At 41.6% G+C, this 19,464-nt stretch overlaps 1 protein-coding gene across 1 annotated transcript; it reads right to left on the reverse strand.

Annotated features, from left to right (window-relative positions):
* Positions 1-17,416: 17,416 nt before the first annotated feature.
* LOC143601828 (uncharacterized) lies at positions 17,417-17,917 on the reverse strand. Its single transcript, XM_077079130.1, has one exon. The coding sequence runs from the start codon at positions 17,915-17,917 to the stop codon at positions 17,417-17,419; it is 501 nt and encodes a 166-aa protein (XP_076935245.1).
* Between the last annotated feature and the right edge of the window lie 1,547 nt (positions 17,918-19,464).

Consider the following 19,464-nt stretch of genomic DNA (forward strand, 5'->3'; position numbering starts at 1 on the left):
CCGCGAGTCACGACTCCGCCGCCATGCATGTACGAGCCTGATTTTAATTTTGCATACATGTTTCACACTTCCCTTTATTAATTTGAGCAATATGACAACAATTGTATTGACATCAAACTAAAAATAAAACGAAGTAAAACATACATGCGCGAGCTTCAAGCTCAGACGCGTTGACGAGTTTTAACTCTAAAACGTCAGGGCCTTAGCCCGATAATATGAGCCTTAGCTCAAATTACTCATAGCATCCATCCTACGTATTGCGCAGCTGGACCATAAAATACCTAAGCACAACTAAGGCAAAGCACATGCCAAAGCATAGTTGTTAAGGTTTCAGGTCGGGGCGCGCATGGGATTATAATGGATATAGGCAGAGTAACACATACTGACACGTAAAGGCTAAAAAACTCATTCATAATTCCCTATAATAAATGCGCGATAACGTCGCGCAAAAGAGGAATAATGAAATGCCAAGGCACGTGTCAGCATATTCAAAATATCGCAAAATAACTTGAAATATGACAACTGTTAAGGAGTAAGTAAAAATAATTTCCTTACAACTTTGTTCAAATTTCAATGTGTAAGCATACCTTATAGCACACGCGCGCGCCATCACGCATGCGCCACCGCGGTTCGATACACCGCCACCACGTATGCGCCACCGCGGTTCGATACACCGCCATCACGCATGCGCCACCGCGATTCAATACTTCGCCACCACGCATGCGCCACCGCGGTTCAGTACATCGCCATGAAGCAGCAGCGCGTCGCCGCGGATCACGATGCGCCGTCACGGGTCAATACTCCGCCTCCATACATGCGCACAGTCGCAGATTAACATTCCGTCAACATTCACACGTGCCACGACAAGTGAACCCTCGCCACCGCGTAATGTCATTGCGCCACCACGCGTACACGCCACCGCGGGTAACCATCTGGCCGCTATGATGCATGCCACCATGCATGAGTTTCACCGCTATGAAGCAGCAGCGCGCCATCACGTATGCGCGCTGGCGCCGAGCACACGAAAGGTCTGAACGTCTCTGATGCATGTCAACACCAACCAACCACATGCATTGACGATTTCATTTTAACCAAAGGGATGGAATTTCGCGCAACGCGCGTACAAGAAGAGAAAAAGAAAAAAACAAGCCCTATTAAAAAAGCAAACTATTAAGTCTAATATCTATCTTACCTCGCTCGCGCGAGACAAGACACACATTAGACTGGGGGGGCTTGAAGGGGTATGCACCCGCCTTAACATCGAACGGGGCGGGTCAACCTACAAGATATAGATAAGAGGCTTGAAATCAGGATGTCATGAAGACACAAAGCCAAAACCTATGCGCGTGGTGCATATCACATGCTCACGCATCGCATCTGTGCGTTGACACATCACATGTTCACGCGTCACATATGCTCAGGCATATCACATCTGCGCGTGGTGCATATCATATATGCTCACGCATCACATATGCTCAATCATATCATATATGCTCACGCATCACATATGCTCACGCATCACACATGCTCACGCATATCACATCTGCGCGTGAGAATAAAGAGGACCTCGCGCATCCCCAGGATAAACGCATATCACATATTCACACAACCAACCACGTCCCTATCCAAATCAGGATAAGGACAACCATGATTGTGCTCATCAGACAACCTTCCAGAAGGTATCTTTTAAGGAATAAAGAATATGCTGATGTTGACAGCTGCCAATGAAGGGTGGACAACTCAGCAAAGCCCATGTGCCACCACGTGATGGCACATGGGTCAGGTGAAATACCTTGGTCAGAGAATAATCAATGAAAAAGCACCAGGTGTCCCAAGTACACGTGTCGCGAAGCGATAGGAGGAGGCCAAAAAGGCCCTAATTGGGTCTGAGCCCAATCATTGGAAACCCTAATACTGTAAATACCACACCACCTCCACAGGTGGAGCCAAGCAAGAAAATATATTCTAAGTCCTTTACTCATTTACACAGCACACCGCCATCATACTTGCGGATCACCACTACGCAATCATGTCACAAAGAACACTGCGCCACACGCGTGGGCGTCGTCGCGGAACAACACCGCGTCATAATGGATCGGCGCCTCCAAAAGTTTGGTTTCTTACATCCGCATCACTGTTCAAGTGGGAGGATGACTCCATACCTTGGTTCTATGCAAAGACTCCACTACCATGCACGCGCGCCCGCGAGTCATCACTCCGCCGCCATGCATGCACCCACGGATCACTCCGACGCCATGCAAGTGCGCTGTGGACGAACTCTCCCGGCCATGCATGTGCCGCATCGGAGGAACACCCCGACGCCATGCATGCGCAGTGCTGAGGGTCAAGACTAACGCCATGCATGCGCGCTCAACTCGCCGCCATGCATGCGCGCTCAACTCGCCGCCATGCATGCGCGCTCAACTCGCCGCCATGCATGCGCGCTCAACTTTCAGCCGCCATGCATGCGCGCCCGCGGATCACCATTACGCCGCCATGCATACGCGACCTTGGATCACCACTCCGCCCCCATGTATGCGCGCACCCGCAGATTAACACTTCGTTAGACCAAGACCGATCACTAAAGAACGCATACATCTTCGCAACGCAACTTTTTAAAATCGGCAAACTGGGGCGGAGGTCTTATTCTGCTCCGACACGTATAACAAGAAAACCTTCATCGATCTGAAAGAATTCTCGAGTCAGAGGCACGGAACACTCATGTCGGAAGCGTGGAATTCTCATGGCAAAGCAAAAACAATCCTCGCGGCCAAATCCCAGAACGCTAACAATAGCACATGCTTGGTTACAAATTCCTCAAGTAAGTGAATTACTTCACAAGTTTTTTACAAAACCTAAAACTTTTTGCCTATATTGATTTTGGTTTAACAATCAAAATAAAACAAAACGAAAAGTATGAGTATATAAGATTTGCATGCAATGGCACAAAAAATTGTGCTTATATTAATGCAGAACACACAGCTATGCACCAAACACTAGGTTGGGCACACCTCATAATTTGCCTAAGGATGGAAGACATCCTAATCATAGGTTGGGAATCCTCATAAACCCATACGGCTACACGCCATACTTAAAGGTTGGGAATCCTCATAAACCCAAACGGCCACGCGCCAATTTTATATGTTTTTTGCAGGTTCGGCTACGAGCCGCACAAGCACCTATGACATTATTATTATTATCTGGCCGTTTGTGCCTCCATTATTATTTTGAAAACAAGCCGGGATAGTCATCCCGCATAGAAGAGGCCCCTGTGGGCCAGTCATTATCATCATATTATAGCTAAAAAGCCGCAAGCTTCATTATTTTTATAGCTCGTAAGCTGCCTCGCGCGCAAGTCGCATTACATTATTATCGAGATGCGCATTCTATCTTTTATCAGGCCCGCGCCACTATTGTTATGATGCGTGCTATATCTTATTCATGCCAGTACACCATCATTACTTTATAGAGAAATCATTCGCTTCATGTCAATGATTTCATCCCTGCTGTACATGCATGTGCCTCAGGCAGTGTAGAGAAATCATTAGCTTCTAGTCTTTGCTTCACATCAGTGTATAACGACTTCATTATTTTATAGCTCGTAAGTCGCCTCACGCGCAAGCTTCATTATTTTATAGCTCGTAAGTCGCCTCGCGCGCAAGCTTCATTATTTTTATAGCTCGTAAGCTGCCTCGCGCGCAAGCTTCATTATTTTTATAGCTCGTAAGCTGCCTCGCGCGCAAGTCGCATTACATTATTATCGAGATGCGCACTCTATCTTTTATCAGGCCCCTCGCCACTATTGTTATGATGCGTGCTATATCTTATTCATGCCAGTGCACCATCATTAACATAAGGATCACAACTGTCACCATCATGGAGAAAACCTCTCAAAACTCAAAGACAATAAAAACAAGGCCAAAGAAAGGGGAAAAAACCGCCTCATATCCTAACACACCTTATGAAGTTCAGCGCTCCACATAAACGCTTGCACGCCTAGGAGCAACACTGGACTTGGGGGGCTTGTAGAGGTATGGTGCTAAACCGGCTTACGACCTTAATTTATTATGTTTGGCTTATTTTATTATATGGACTAATACAATATTATTGGGCTGAGGGGGTTTTTTGGAGGTAACCCTAACTCGGCTAGGCCCATTAGGGTACCATGATGGTGGCCATGAGGCTCTCTATATAAGGAGGTTCTCCACCTTCTTATTAAGGGGTCATGCTCAGTAAGAGCTGCCATCATATCATTTTTGTGTCTGTAAACAAGAGATACTTGAGATTTCTTAGCAGTCACCTCCACACCCCCAAAAAGCCATTGCAGATCTCAAGCTAGCCGGAGAAGAAGATCAAGGCGCAGCTCGTTCATCCCGAAGACCCGGGTAACATCGTCATGGATCAGGTCAGATTCATCTCATGTTTCTACATAATTCATCCTACTCATAATTTTCGTGACCTAGGGTTTTAGATTAACTCATTCAAGATCAAAATTAAACATGTATAATACATAGGATAGTTGTTTATACCTTCCTAGCACCTTAATCTTCAACCAAACTTGAAAAATCGTGTGTGTATGTGTGTGTATGATTGACGGCAGCCAAGAGAGCAAGGGGGGGGGGGGGGGGCGATCGGGTTAGAGAGGGAGAAAGAGAGTTAGGGTTTTGGTTATTATTAAATAATAACATGTTACATCAAGGCCCCTCCACTTCTAATTATTACCTTTCTAGCCTAAAGTAACTTGTTTGCATCTTGAGTTAACGTTTAACAATTTTATCAAATAACACATAAGCCTAACACATAATTATCACATAATTATTGTTTGGATGTTTTTCGGTTATTCACTAATTATTTGCGTCAACTCGTTTGCGTTTCGGTGCAATCCCGAAAGACTACACATGTAGTAATTGTCAAGCGTCATTTAAAAACCTAGTTTAAATGTAATGAGTTGTGCGTTATAGATCAAGTGATCTTAAGTTTGAATTGACGGAGTTTGGATTAACGGAGTTAACCTGAAATTGACGAGTGTCACTCCTTAAGAGTTGGATATTTTTCTTTTCAGCTAAGAGCATCAGCAACTACATTTTCCTTCCCTGGATGATATAGGTTTCGCAATCATAATCCTTTATTAACTCCAACCATCTACGTTGCCTCATATTCAAATCCTTTTGCTCAAAGAAATACTTTAAACTTTTGTGGTGTGAGTATATGGTACACTTGGTCCCATATAAGTAATGTCTCCATATCTTCAAAGCAAAGACCACTGCTGCTAGCTCCAGATCGTGAGTCGGGTAATTAAACTCACTCGGTTTTAATTGCCTTGAGGCATAAGCTATGACCTTACCTCGCTGCATAAGTACACAACCTAATCCTTGATGAGAAGCATCTGAATATATTACCAGATCTTCAATACCTTCTAGTAGGGTCAGTACTAGAGCTTGAGTTAGGCGTTTCTTCAATTCCTGGAAAGCTTTTTCTTGACTATCACCCCATACAAACTTAATATCCTTTCTAGTTAATTTTGCAAGGGGTGTTGCTATCCTAGAAAAATCTTGGATGAATTGTCGATAATACCCAGCCAGTCCTAAGAAACTTCTTACTTCAGTAGGTGTCTTGGGCTGTTCCCATTTGGTTATAGCTTCTATCTTTGTGGGTTCTACTTGTATCCCTTGATTATTTATTACATTCCCTAGGAACTGCACCTCTCGTAACCAAAATTTACATTTTGAAAACATGGCATACAACTTATTTTTCCTTAAAGTTTCCAGGACTTCACGTAAGGGATGTGCATGCTCATCTTGAGTTTTGGAGTAAACCAGAATATCATCGATGAAAATGATAACATATTTATCTAACATTGGTCTACATACCCGATTCATCATGTCCATAAAAGCAGCTGGTGCATTTGTTAACCCAAAGGACATGACTAAGAACTCATAATGTCCGTACCTAGTACGGAATGCCGTCTTTGGAATGTCTTCATTCTAAATCTTCAATTGATGGTATCCTGACCTTAGGTCAATTTTAGAGAACCAACATGCTCCCTATAACTGGTCAAATAAATCATCGATCCTAGACAAAGGATACTTGTTCTTGATAGTTAACTTATTTAACTCACGATAATCTATACACATTCTAAGACTACCGTCTTTCTTCATTACATACAGTACCGGCGCACCCCAAGGTGAGATACTTGGTCGAATAAATCCTTTATCAAGTAATTCTTGTATTTGAATCATTAGTTCTTTCATTTCTGAAGGTGCTAGCTGTCACACCCTCAAAATCCACTAACGGAGTTTTACCGTCAGAGGGTGTGAACTAACAGGATCGGAATCATTAGTTATAATCAAACCATAAAAACATTAAATGAAATAAGTGCGGAAGCGTAAATATATAAACCAAGAGTTACGCCACGCAGGACGACTTAAAAACCCACATAGTGACAGTTTTAAACAAGTTTGAATAATTAACAGTGTTCAAAACAATGCATAATCCTATACCGCGCGCCCGCCTCGGCTACCTGAGAATAACATACTAAAAGTGTTAACACGAGGTTGGTGAGTTCACAAGTTTATATAAAATAAAGCGTTTAGCGTTTTACGTTTTGCGTTCAGCGTTTTGCGTTTTGCGTTTAGCGTTTAGCGTTTACCAGATAGTGTTAAATCAATTATATATCGATAGGTAGCTAGCCTATACAACAAGTATTACTAAGTGTTCGACACCGAAGCTGAATGTTTATCATGTGCCTTGCCACCAGGTCTATCCCAACCATGGTAATGTGTTAGCCAAAATTACACCCACTCGACCTCCAGTCGAGCTTAGCGTTGGGTGGGGTTTGTCAAACCCAGTGGTACTACTCAACAGTGACTCGTTATTTTCCAATACTAAACGGTTCGATGTGTAGGACTTCAATTGTTTCGTTTGCCACTTAGCCTTTATAAGTGATATATAATTTACTAACAAAATCTAAAAGCGTTTTCGGAGTATGTTATCTCCCCCAATTGAAAAGCGTTTAAAGAGTTTAAAAGGGGTAAGTGAAACTCACTGTTTGCGAAGAATTCCCAAAAACAAGTCACCCAAGTGATGCGCGTCGCAGAAAACTCTCACTAGCGTTCTATAACAACAAGGAGATTTTCTAAGAGTCGGAACTATTATCGAGTCTCTAGACTCGGCACATAATACTTAAGCACAAGATACGTTTCATGTTTGTTTGTGAATCGTGTGTGACTCAACAAGTACATTGTGATACGTTACGTGTGTGAACAACTATTTACGTGTCAAGTGTTAATAGTGTACGTATTTAGCAACTATTCCCCGCAAGGGAAATTTGGTCAAAACATATCAATTATCTTGTAACAGCACGTTTCATGTATTTTCACAAAGTTCAGCAACTAGTTTCATCACGACAGAATTCTACTTGAAAGACTACCCTATTCAACAGATCATAGTATCTCAATTAATTCACCAAAAATTGTCACAAAAGCATACATGAATTAGGTTTCCAGAACATATTTTATTATATTTTTATTCTACATATATTTCTCACAATGATCAAAATATTACAGCAAACTCATAACAGTCAAATTCATGTGCAACAGAATGTGATTAGAAATACCCGTTAAATGAAAAATCTAATCAATGCAAGACTAATTGGGTTTGGTTGTTAACTCAACAAGTTAACTTCCAAAAGTGGAACCAACACATTTGGTATTGTATTTCACGAGATATAATATTTACAAAACAACCTAACAGCAGGTCTCACAATTCAGATTTGCACAACGTTTTTGTAAAATCATAAAAGTTAACTTTTTCACGTCCAAAAATTGCAAATTTATATTCCTTAGAAACTAGACTCCACCTAGTACACGGTAATATTAATAATCTCGACCAATTCTCAAATTCACACCCTGTTACAGTCAATTGAATATCAACAACACATTCTGTCCAGAAACTGTTTGCATCCAAACTCAACATATTAACCATCTATACACCACAATCCGTTCATATGACATTCTAGACACCATAATCACTATCCATGCACATCAATTACACACCACATACATGATTAGGGTTTTACTTGAACTCAAAATCAAAGAAACAAACGATAAACATGCAATAACATCGATTCTAGTTATCAAATCAACAATCAATACATAATTAAACATCATCTAATCAAAACAAAGCATATGAGCACCATATATATAATTTTCGGAATCTAGGGTTTTAGATTAACCCATTCAAAATCAAAATTAAGCATAAAGGATGCATAGAATAGTTGTTTATACCTTCCTAGCACCTTGATTCTTCAACGAAAAGCTTGAAATTGATTGTATGTATGTGTGTGTATGTCGACGGCAGCCAAGGGAGCCAGGGGGGGGGGGCGATCGGGTTTTGTGAGGGAGAGAAGGAGATTAGGGTTTTAATATTATTAATAATAAGATGTTACACTTTAGTCCTTCAATTTCTAGTTTGTACTTTTCTAGCTTATTTTAACTAGTTCTTGTTTCTTGTCTAGCATCACACATAATATAATCAAGTATCACATATGTCTAACACATAATTATCACATAATTATTGTTTTGTCGTTTTTCGTTTATTCACCAATGGTTTGCGTCAACTCGTTTGCGTTTCGGTTCAATTCCCGAAAGACTACACATGTAGTAATTGTCAAGCGTCATTTAAAGCCTTAGTTTAAATGTAATGAGATGTGCGTTATGGATCCAATGATCTTAAGTTTGAATTGACGGAGTTTGAGTTAACGGAGTTAACCTGAAATTGACGAGTGTCACATCATTCCCATGTTAAAGAATTTCCGTCCCGAAAATTTGATTCAAGTCGTGATGAGTGTCTGAAAAAGTAAGAAAAATTTCAGTTGGTCATATCATCCCCTAGTAGAAAGAAATTTTGTCCCGAAATTTAATTCATACCTCCGGTGATTTCTGACGGTTTGTCGGGTTTCGCGGTTTTCTGTGTTTGGTCAGCCCTTCAAAAAGGTGAGGATACTTTTTCATCATTTGATCCTCGCGTTCCCACGTGAACTCCGGTCCACGTCTCGAGTTCCAACGAACCTAACGATTGGAATCTTGCTGTGCTTGAGTGTTTTGGTTTCCCAATCCAAAACTTCGACTGGTTCTTCAATGAAGCGTAACTGTTCATCGACCTGCAATTCGTCCAAAGAAACTGCTTGGGTTTCATCGGAAAGACATTTCTTCAAGTTGGATACGTGGAATACATCGTGTACGCCACTGAGTTCTGCTGGTAAGTCCAGTCGGTACGCCACCGGACCAACGCGCTCAGTAATTCGGTAAGGACCAACGTATCGTGGGTTGAGTTTGTTTCGCTTCCCGAAGCGAACCACACCTTTCCAAGGTGAGACTTTGAGTAATACTTGATCGTTCACTTGAAATTCGAGAGGCTTTCGGCGCTTGTCGGCGTAACTCTTTTGGCGATCTCGTGCTGCTGCCATGCGGTTTTGGATTTGAACAATCTTTTCAGAGGTTTCGAGTACCAATTCTGGGCCAGTGATTTGGCTGTCACCCACCTCTGCCCAGCAGAGAGGTGATCGACACTTCCGTCCGTACAGCGCTTCAAACGGCGCTGCTTTAATACTTGCGTGATAGCTGTTATTATACGAAAATTCTACCAAAGGTAAGTGGGGTTCCCAACTTTTTCCGAAATCCAACACGCATGCACGCAACATGTCCTCCAAGGTCTGAATGGTTCGTTCACTTTGCCCATCCGTCTGTGGATGGTATGCTGTACTCATATCAAGACGTGTGCCTAGTGCACTCTGTAGTGACTTCCAAAAGTGCGAAGTGAAACGAGAATCTCGATCAGAAATGATTGAGACAGGCACTCCGTGTCTAGACACTACTTCCTTCATGTAGACGCGAGTCAATCTTTCCATTTTGTCCGATTCCTTCATCGCTAAGAAGTGTGCAGACTTAGTCAACCGGTCAACGATCACCCAGATGGTATCGCATCCCGTCGGTGTTTTGGGTAATCCCGTGATAAAATCCATTGAAATGTGTTCCCATTTCCACATTGGAAGTTCCGGTTGCTGTAGCAAACCAGATGGTTTCTGATATTCTATTTTGACTCTTGCACAAGTAAAGCATTTGCTCACGTAGGAGGCAATGTCGGCTTTCATGTTTGGCCACCAGTAAAGTGCCTTTAAGTCATGGTACATTTTATCTGAGCCGGGGTGGATAGAATATCGAGACTTGTGTGCTTCGTCCATCACTAGAGTTCTCAACTCTCCGTATCGTGGAACCCAAATCCGGTTCTCGAAATATCAGACCCCGTCCAATTTGGTTTCAGGTTGCTTGTTCATGCCCCGCATGAGTTCTGATGGAAGATTATCATCTTTCAAAGCTTCGAGTTGCGCATCGCGAATCTGATCGGGTAAGTTGGCATGAATCGTGAGTTGCAATGCTCGCACTCGCCTGGGTTTATCGTTTTCCTTTCTGCTGAGAGCGTCGGCCACTACATTGGCCTTTCCAGGGTGGTACTTGATGGCACAATCATAATCCTTAAGCAGCTCGACCCAGCGACGCTGTCGCATGTTCAGCTCCTTCTGATCGTAGATATGTTGGAGACTCTTGTGGTCGGTGTAAATGGTAAACTTGGTACCGTACAAGTAATGCCTCCATATCTTAAGAGCAAACACCACAGCTCCAAGTTTTAAGTCATGGGTCGTTTAGTTCTTCTCGTGAATCCGTAGTTGTCGAGAGGCATAGGCTATAACCTTCTCGAGTTGCATCAACACGCAACCGAGACCTTTTATCGATGCGTCACAATGTACCTCAAAATTCTCTGTTCCCTAGGGGAGGGCTAGAATAGGGGCGCTACAGAGTTTGGTTTTCAACAGTTGGAAAGCGGATTCTTGCGCGTCACCCCAATTGTACTTAGTACCCTTGTGAGTCAAAGCGGTGAGGGGTTGAGCAATCTTTGAAAATCCCTCGATAAAACACCGGTAATAGCCGGCCAGTCCTAGGAATTGCCGCACTTCAGTCGGAGTCTTAGGTGCTTCCAAGTTTTTGATAGCCTCTACCTTACCTGGATCGACATGGATACCATTCTCGTTGATCACATGTCCTAAAAAGTGAACCTCGCGAAGCCAAAATTCGCATTTCGAGTTTTTTAGCGTACAGTTGTTCCTTCTTCAACAACTCCAGAATTAACCTCAAGTGTTCTTCGTGGTCAGCCTCGTCCTTGGAGTAGACGAGAATATCATCAATGAAAACAATCACAAACTTATCGAGGTACGCCTTGCATACTCGATTCATGAGATCCATAAATACGGCTGGTGCGTTGGTTAAGCCAAAAGAAATAACTGAAAACTCATAGTGACCGTACCGAGTTCTAAAAGCCGTCTTTGAAATATCTTCTTCACGCACTCTTAGTTGATGGTAACCAGATCTCAGATCGATCTTCGAGTAGTAACTCGATCCTTGAAGCTGGTCAAACAGATCATCAATTCGGGGTATGGGATAACGGTTCTTAATCGTCACCTTGTTCAGTTCTCTGTAGTCGATGCACATGCGGAAAGTCCTGTCCTTCTTTCGAACAAATAAGACAGGGGCTCCCCATGGCGATGAGCTAGGTCGGATAAAACCTTTATCCAACAAATCTTGCTATTGGGTGGACAACTCCTGAAGCTCCGCCGGTGCGAGCCGATACGGGGCTCGTGCTATGGGCGCTGCACCGGGGATCAATTCGATTTGGAATTCAACTTGTCGAATAGGAGGGAGTCCGGGAAAATCCTCCGGGAAAACTTCCGGAAAATCTCGCACAATCGGTATATCTTCGATTCGCTTCTCCTCTGCAGGTTTCTCGACAATATGCGCTAAAATTTCCGGATCCCTTTCGTAGATACTTCTGAGCCTTCATGAGGGTGATGACGCTGGTGGTCATGCCGCTTTTCTCGCCCTGAATCGAAATAATCGCGCCAGAAAGGGTAGTGATGTGGACTATCTTGTCGTGACATATAATCTCCGCTCGGTTCTCGGATAACCAGTCCATGCCGACAACGACATCGAAACTACCAAGCGTAAATGGTATAAGGTCGATATAAAAAAAATATGACCTGACAGTTTCAACTTACATCCCGCAAGTACATGAGTCGTTTCTACAGACTTACCGTCAGCTAATTCAACAGGAAACTTAGCATCTAACGAAGTTGGAGTTAAGTCTAAGAGTTTACTAAAGGCTTTCGACACAAAACTCCTATCAGCTCCAGTGTCAAACAATACAGAAGCAAAACAGTCTTTCACAGGAAACTTACCAGTCACCACATACGGATCATTGCGGGCTTGACCCGACCCAATGACGAAAGCTCTTCCTTTACCATTGCTTCCGCCACCACTGCTGCCTCCATTGTTCTCGTTCTGTTTTAGTTTGGGGCAATCCTTCCTGAAATGACCCTCTTGACCACACTCAAAACATCCTTTAGTCGTCATAGATGGTTTAGGAGCACCCTTTGCCGCTAGGTCTCCCCTACATTCCTTGGCCTGATGACCCATTTTTCCGCATCTCAAACACTTGACACAGTCACACGGGCCAGCATGATGATAGTTGCACCGGTTACATTTTGGGTGCTTCCCAGCATAGCCGCTCGAACCCTGCCCGCTACCGTTGTTGCTATTGTTGTGACCCTGATTATTGAAGCTCCGAGTGAGTTCGGGCTTACGGTAGTGTTGTTGCTGTGGGCGGTTCGAGGATAAGGACCTGACGTTGTCGAACTTTCTCTTTCCATTACTCGGGTTGTTGTTGCTGTTGTCAATGCTCGGGTTGTCACGGGCTTTAGTGGTTGAACCTCTAGGTGGTAACGCACCTTGGGTCACTGCTTGATCCGTCAGTTTGTGAGCTAATCGGATCGCTTGTTGAATCGTGGCTGGTCTGGAAGACGTCACCATGCCCTGAATTTGCGGTGCTAACACATCAATATACATCTCAATCCTCTTGCTCGGCGGGTCTACCATCCGTGGACACATCACAGCTAACTCGTGAGAACGGGTGGTGTAGGCTTCAATTTCGGAACCCACCATCTTCAATGACCAAAACTCGGATTCCAACTTTGCAATCTCCTCTCGAGGACAATAATCTTCATGCATCATATTTTTGAACTCCTCCCAGTTCATAGCGTTAGCCAGTTCCAATCCAAGAATCTGCACATTTGAATTCCACCAAGTGAGAGCAGAATCTTCAAGTGTTCCAGCAGCAAATTTGACTCTACTGGCAGGTGGACAGTTACACATCTCAAATGCTGATTCGGCCTTCTCAGCCCAATGCAGGAAGCCTATAGCTCCCTCAGTGCCCTTAAACGAACTAGGCTTGCAATCCAGGTAGTTCTTGAAAGTACACGTTCCAGTTGGACCTCCAGCTTGATTCTGGACATGCGCGGCTAGAGCGGCCGCCGCATGGTCGTTCAGCAGAGTTTGGAATTCTGCTGCAGTCAAGTTCAGCAGCGTTTCTTCCTGCCATTTCCTAGAATCACAGCATAAAATGTTATACATGAATTTTTCGGTTTCATATGCAACACGCCATACATGTAATAAAAAGAAAGGTAAGAGAGAAATAAAAGGAACAAACATCACATCACAACCATATATTAATCCAAATAATAATTCATGATTAAAACCATTGTATTCGCTACAAAGTATTTAAAACCAATCCTTAAAATCATAGAAAAGTAATAGTTTGGATGGAGACAACCCCTCAATCTAGGTGTTATCATCCTTAGATGTCATCATCTGAGGACACCTCTGAGTGTGCCTCCTCCTCAACCGGTTCTTCCTCCGGTTCCTCTTCGGGTTCCTCCTCGGGATCTTCCTCGGGTTCCTCCTCAGGCTCCTCTTCGGGATCTTCTTCGGGTTCCTCTTCAGGCTCTGCCTCAGGTTCGGCTGCGTTCTGAGCAACTTGCATTTGTAAGACATCGCAACGCTCTAAAGCTATCTCGGTTCGGGTCCTTGCCACTTGGAGTTGCTCTTGCAAGTCTATCATCTCGGCTTTCATTTTTCTCATAATCTTCATCTGTTGATCACTAGCCTCTTGCATTTCCTTCATCGCCGCTGTCAGGCGGGAAATTTCTTCTTTAGTTTCGGTTCCATCCTTTAACAGTCCTGAAACGTTCGCTCTCGTATAGCGCATATAACCAACGTCACGCTCCAAACAAGAAACAACAGCTGCGAGCACACGCTCTACAGGTTCGGTTATAGGTGGTAGGGTGTTGGGGTAAGTAGGACGGCTCGGGTGAGGTAGTGGGGGAACTTGTTCGCGATAGACCATACGCCTAATCATATTCGGGTATCAATCCCAGCTAACTTCGTCTTCGTACATGCCTCCGGATAAGCGATACCTCTTCGGTGCAGGGGCTTCTAGTTCCGGGACTACTCGGGGTGGCGATGAGGTAAGTAACTGCGGTTCCTTCCCATGCGCATGAGTCATCTGATCGGATGATGATGATGATGGTGGCGTCGACATCCCTACAGGTAAGCCGTGTATGCGCGCGTATGAGTGAAAGAGGTAAAGAGATAAGATAACAAAGACTACACAAACATATGCAGTGCGTATCATTATAACTAATGGGTCGTCGCGGTTATAGTCTAGTATGCATGAAATTTCTAGTTCGCTATAACCAATGGCTCTGATACCAATCTGTCACACCCTCAAAATCCACTAACGGAGTTTTACCGTCAGAGGGTGTGAACTAACAGGATCGGAATCATTAGTTATAATCAAACCATAAAAACATTAAATGAAATAAGTGCGGAAGCGTAAATATATAAACCAAGTGTTGCGCCACGCAGGACGACTTAAAAACCCACATAGTGACAGTTTTAAACAAGTTTGCATAATTAACAGTGTTCAAAACAATGCATGATCCTATACCGCGCTCCCGCCTTGGCTACCTGAGAATAACATACTAAAAGTGTCAACACGAGGTTGGTGAGTTCACAAGTTTATATAAAATAAAGCGTTTAGCATTTTGCATTCAGCGTTTTGCGTTTCGCGTTTAGCGTTTAGCGTTTACCAGATAGTGTTAAATCAATTATATATCGATAGGTAGCTAGCCTATACAACAAGTATTACTAAGTGTTCGACACCGAAGCTGACTGTTTATCATGTGCCTTGCCACCAGGTCTATCCCGACCATGGTAATATCTTAACAAAAATTACACCCACTCGACCTCCAGTCGAGCTTAGCGTTGGGTGGGGTTTGTCAAACCCAGTAGTACTACTCAACAGTGACTCGCTATTTTCCAATACTAAACGGTTCGATGTGTAGGACTTCAATTGTTTCGTTTGCCACTTAGCCTTTACAAGTGATATATAATTTACTAACAAAATCTAAAAGCGTTTTCGGAGTATGTTATCTCCCCAAAGTGAAAAGCGTTTAAAGAGTTTAAAAGGGGTTAGTGAAACTCACTGTTTGCGAAAAATTCCCAAAAACAAGTCACCCAAGTGATGCGCGTCGCAGAAAACTCTCACTAGCGTTCTATAACAACAAGGAGATTTTCTAAGAGTCGGAACTATTATCGAGTCTCTAGACTCGGCACATAATACTTAAGCACAAGATACGTTTCGTGTTTGTTTGTGAATCGTGTGTGACTCAACAAGCACATTTGTGATACGTTATGTGTGTGAACAACTATTTACGTGTCAAGTGTTAATAGTGTACGTATTTAGCAAATATTCCCCGCAAGGGAAATTTGGTCAAAACATAAAAATTATCTAGTAACAGCACGTTTCATGTATTTTCACAAAGTTCAGCAACTAGTTTCATCACGACAGAATTCTACTTGAAAGACTACCCTATTCAATAGATCATAGTATCTCAATTAATTCACCAAAAATTGTCACAAAAGAATACATGAATTAGGTTTCCAGAACATATTTTATTATATTTTTATTCCACATAGATTTCTCACAATGATCAAAACATTACAGCAAACTCATAACAGTCAAATTCATGTGCAACAGAATGTTATTAGAAATTCCCGTTAAATGAAAAATCTAATCAATGCAAGACTAATTAGGTTTGGTTCTTAACTCAACAAGTTAACTTCCAAAAGTGGAACCAACACATTTGGTATTGTATTTCACGAGATATAATATTTACAAAACAACCTAACAGCAGGTCTCACAATTCAGATTTGCACAATGTTTTTGTAAAATCATAAAAGTTAACTTTTACACGTCCAAAAATTGCAAATTTATATTCCTTAGAAACTAGACTCAACCTAGTACACGGTAATATTAATAATCTCGACCAATTCTCAAATTCACACCCCGTTATAGTCAATTGAATATCAACAACACAATCTGTCCAGAAACTGTTTGCATCCAAACTCAACATATTAACCATCTATAGACCACAATCCGTTCATATGACATTCTAGACACCATAATCACTATCCATGCACATCAATTACACACCACATACATGATTAGGGTTTTACTTGAACTCAAAATTAAAGAAACAAGCGATTAACATGCAATAACATCGATTCTAGTTATCAAATCAACAATCAATACATAATTAAACATCATCTAATCAAAACAAAGCATATGAGCACCATATATATAATTTTCGAAATCTAGGGTTTTTGATTAACCCATTCAAAATCAAAATTAAGCATAAAGGATGCATAGAATAGTTGTTTATACCTTCCTAGCACCTTGATTCTTCAACAAAAAGCTTGAAATTGATTGTATGTATGTGTGTGTATGTCGACGGCAGCCAAGGGAGCCAGGGGGGGCGATCGGGTTTTGTGAGGGAGAGAAGGAGATTAGTGTTTTAATATTATTAATAATAAGATGTTACACTTTAGTCCCTCAATTTCTAGTTTGTACTTTTCTAGCTTATTTTAACTAGTTCTTGTTTCTTGTCTAGCATCACACATAATATAATCAAGTATCACATATGTCTAACACATAATTATCACATAATTATTGTTTTGACGTTTTTTGTTTATTCACCAATGGTTTGCGTCAACTCGTTTGCGTTTCGGTGCAATTCCCGAAAGACTACACATGTAGTAATTGTCAAGCGTCATTTAAAGCCTTAGTTTAAATGTAATGAGATGTGCGTTATGGATCCAATGATCTTAAGTTTGAATTGACGGAGTTTGAGTTAACGGAGTTAACCTGAAATTGACGAGTGTCACATCATTCCCATGTTAAAGAATTTTCGTCCCGAAAATTTGAGACAAGTCGTGATGAGTGTCTGAAAAAGTAAGAAAAATTTCAGTTTGTCATATCCGGTAAGGGGTTTAGCTACAGGTTTTGCTCCTGGTAATAGGTCTATTTTAAATTCTACTTCACGATCTGGTGGAATTCCTGGTAATTCATATGGAAATACATCAGGAAACTCACATACTACAGAAAATCCTTCCACTTTCTTGGTTTCCTTCTAAGCATCGATTGCATATGCTAGATAAGAAAAACATCCGTGGTGAATCATCTTAGTAGCTTTCATTACTGAAATAATCTTAATTGGCTGTTTCTCCCGATCTCCATGAATAGTAACAATACTCCCATCTGGTGCTTGAAGTTTGATGGATTTGGTGTCACAGTTAATTTGAACTTTATAAGCGGCTAACCAGTCCATTCTTATTATTAGGTCAAATTCACCTAATGTCGTAACCAGCATTCTTATAGGAAAGGTTTGTTCTTCTAGGTTAAGGAAACAATCATCTATAGCCTCTGTAATTTCTATTTGTTTTCCATCGGCTATTTCCAATGTAAAGGATCGTTCTAGTTTCCTTAAAGGATTGCTTAGTGCGTGAAAAAACTTATACGAAATGAAACTCTTATTTGCACCAGAATCAAATAGTACGGTTGTTGGTAACTTATTAAGGAGAAACGTACCAAGAATCACGTCATCTGCTTGCTTAGCTTCTTCTGTAGTCATATGGAACGCCCTTCCCTTAGGCTTATTTTCCGCTGGTTTATTATTTAGCTTGGGACATGTATTTCATAGGTGGTCAGTTGACCCACATTCATAGCAAGCTCTTGGTGGTTCACGGCATTCTGAGATGACATGCCCAGGCTTACGGCAACGATAACAGATATTTCCTAAAGCACATACTCCAAAATTTCGTCTTCCACATTTTAAACATTGATTAGGTTTTCATTTAAAGTTTGCCTTATGAGGATTCAATCTTTGTGTCTTGTTGTGGTTTTCCGGATTCTTATACTCTTCCCTTTTTCTCTTATTGTTCTCTACCTTTTCCCTGTCCAGCTCTGCTGCTATACTATAGCCAGCTTCAATTGCCTCATAACAGGTCTGAGGGTTGGTAGACTTGATGAAAGTACGGTATTCCACCGGCAATCCTCAGATAAATCGATGGATTCTATTATCTTCAGGTGTCACCAAGTGAGGCACAAAGCGAGCCATTTCATTAAATTTCATGACATATTCTCGTGTAAGGCCCCGTTCCCGGTGCCTCACTTTAACGTTGGATTTACCCATAAACACAGTTCTAAATATCATAGTTAATTAAAAACTTTCGCGAAAACGTAGACTTTAATAATTCGGTACAAAACATTAATCTTTTCTTTTAAACCATAACGTAAAACATTATATTTAAAACATCATTTCTTTCATCTTCAGATGCTCGCCGTTCAATCCATGTCATGTGCCATCCTCATGCTTAACTCTTCAGTCTGATCACCTGCGTGCATACTAAAGGTCAGCTAAACTGAGTGAGTTCTAGTTAGTCAGGTGACATTCCATACATACACATATCATACATACACACATATCTTAACCTTGTAAAAATATCCATAAGAGGAACGTCACATAATATCTATTAAAAAAACCATGGCTATTGCCCATGCTATATATATTCCATAGAAGGACGCTCTGTATAAATTATCCGTAGAAGGACACTCTATATACTTCCATAGAAGGAACATCCAATATATTTCCATAGAAGGAACACTATGCTTTCCATTAAAGGAACACTATGCTTTCCATTAAAGGAACACTATGCTTTCCATTAAAGAAACACTGTAATTTCCATTAAATGAACACTATGCTTTCCATTAAAGGAATACTATGCTTTTCATAGAAGGAACACTCTATATATATTATCCGTAGAAGGAACTCTGTACATAATTTATTATTTAATATCCATATAAGGAGACACTCACTATTCTTGGCAATACATGCAATATCCGAAGATCGTTCACGTACCGACAAGAAATCATCTTTACATTACATATAATATTCAAATCTGTATTAATAACCTGACAGTACGTGCAATATCCGAAGATCGTTCACGTACCGACAAGTCCTCATCTTTACATTACATACAATATTATATCTATTTTATTAACCTGACAGTACGTGCAATATCCGAAGATCGTTCATATACCGACAAGGTTTCATTCTCATTCAAGACATATATAGATAACATATAAATCAAACATGGCATACACTTACCAATTAAGGTA

This window comes from Bidens hawaiensis, unplaced genomic scaffold (assembly GCF_021521415.1).
Source record: "Bidens hawaiensis isolate Kalapana, Puna unplaced genomic scaffold, B.hawaiensis_p1.1 tig00057176_1, whole genome shotgun sequence".
Lineage (NCBI taxonomy): Eukaryota > Viridiplantae > Streptophyta > Magnoliopsida > Asterales > Asteraceae > Bidens > Bidens hawaiensis.

Coding starts and splice junctions, on each gene's coding strand:
- LOC143601828 (XM_077079130.1), bottom strand. CDS start 17,917: ATGACTACAGAAGAAGCTAAGCAAGCAGATGACGTGATTCTTGGTACG.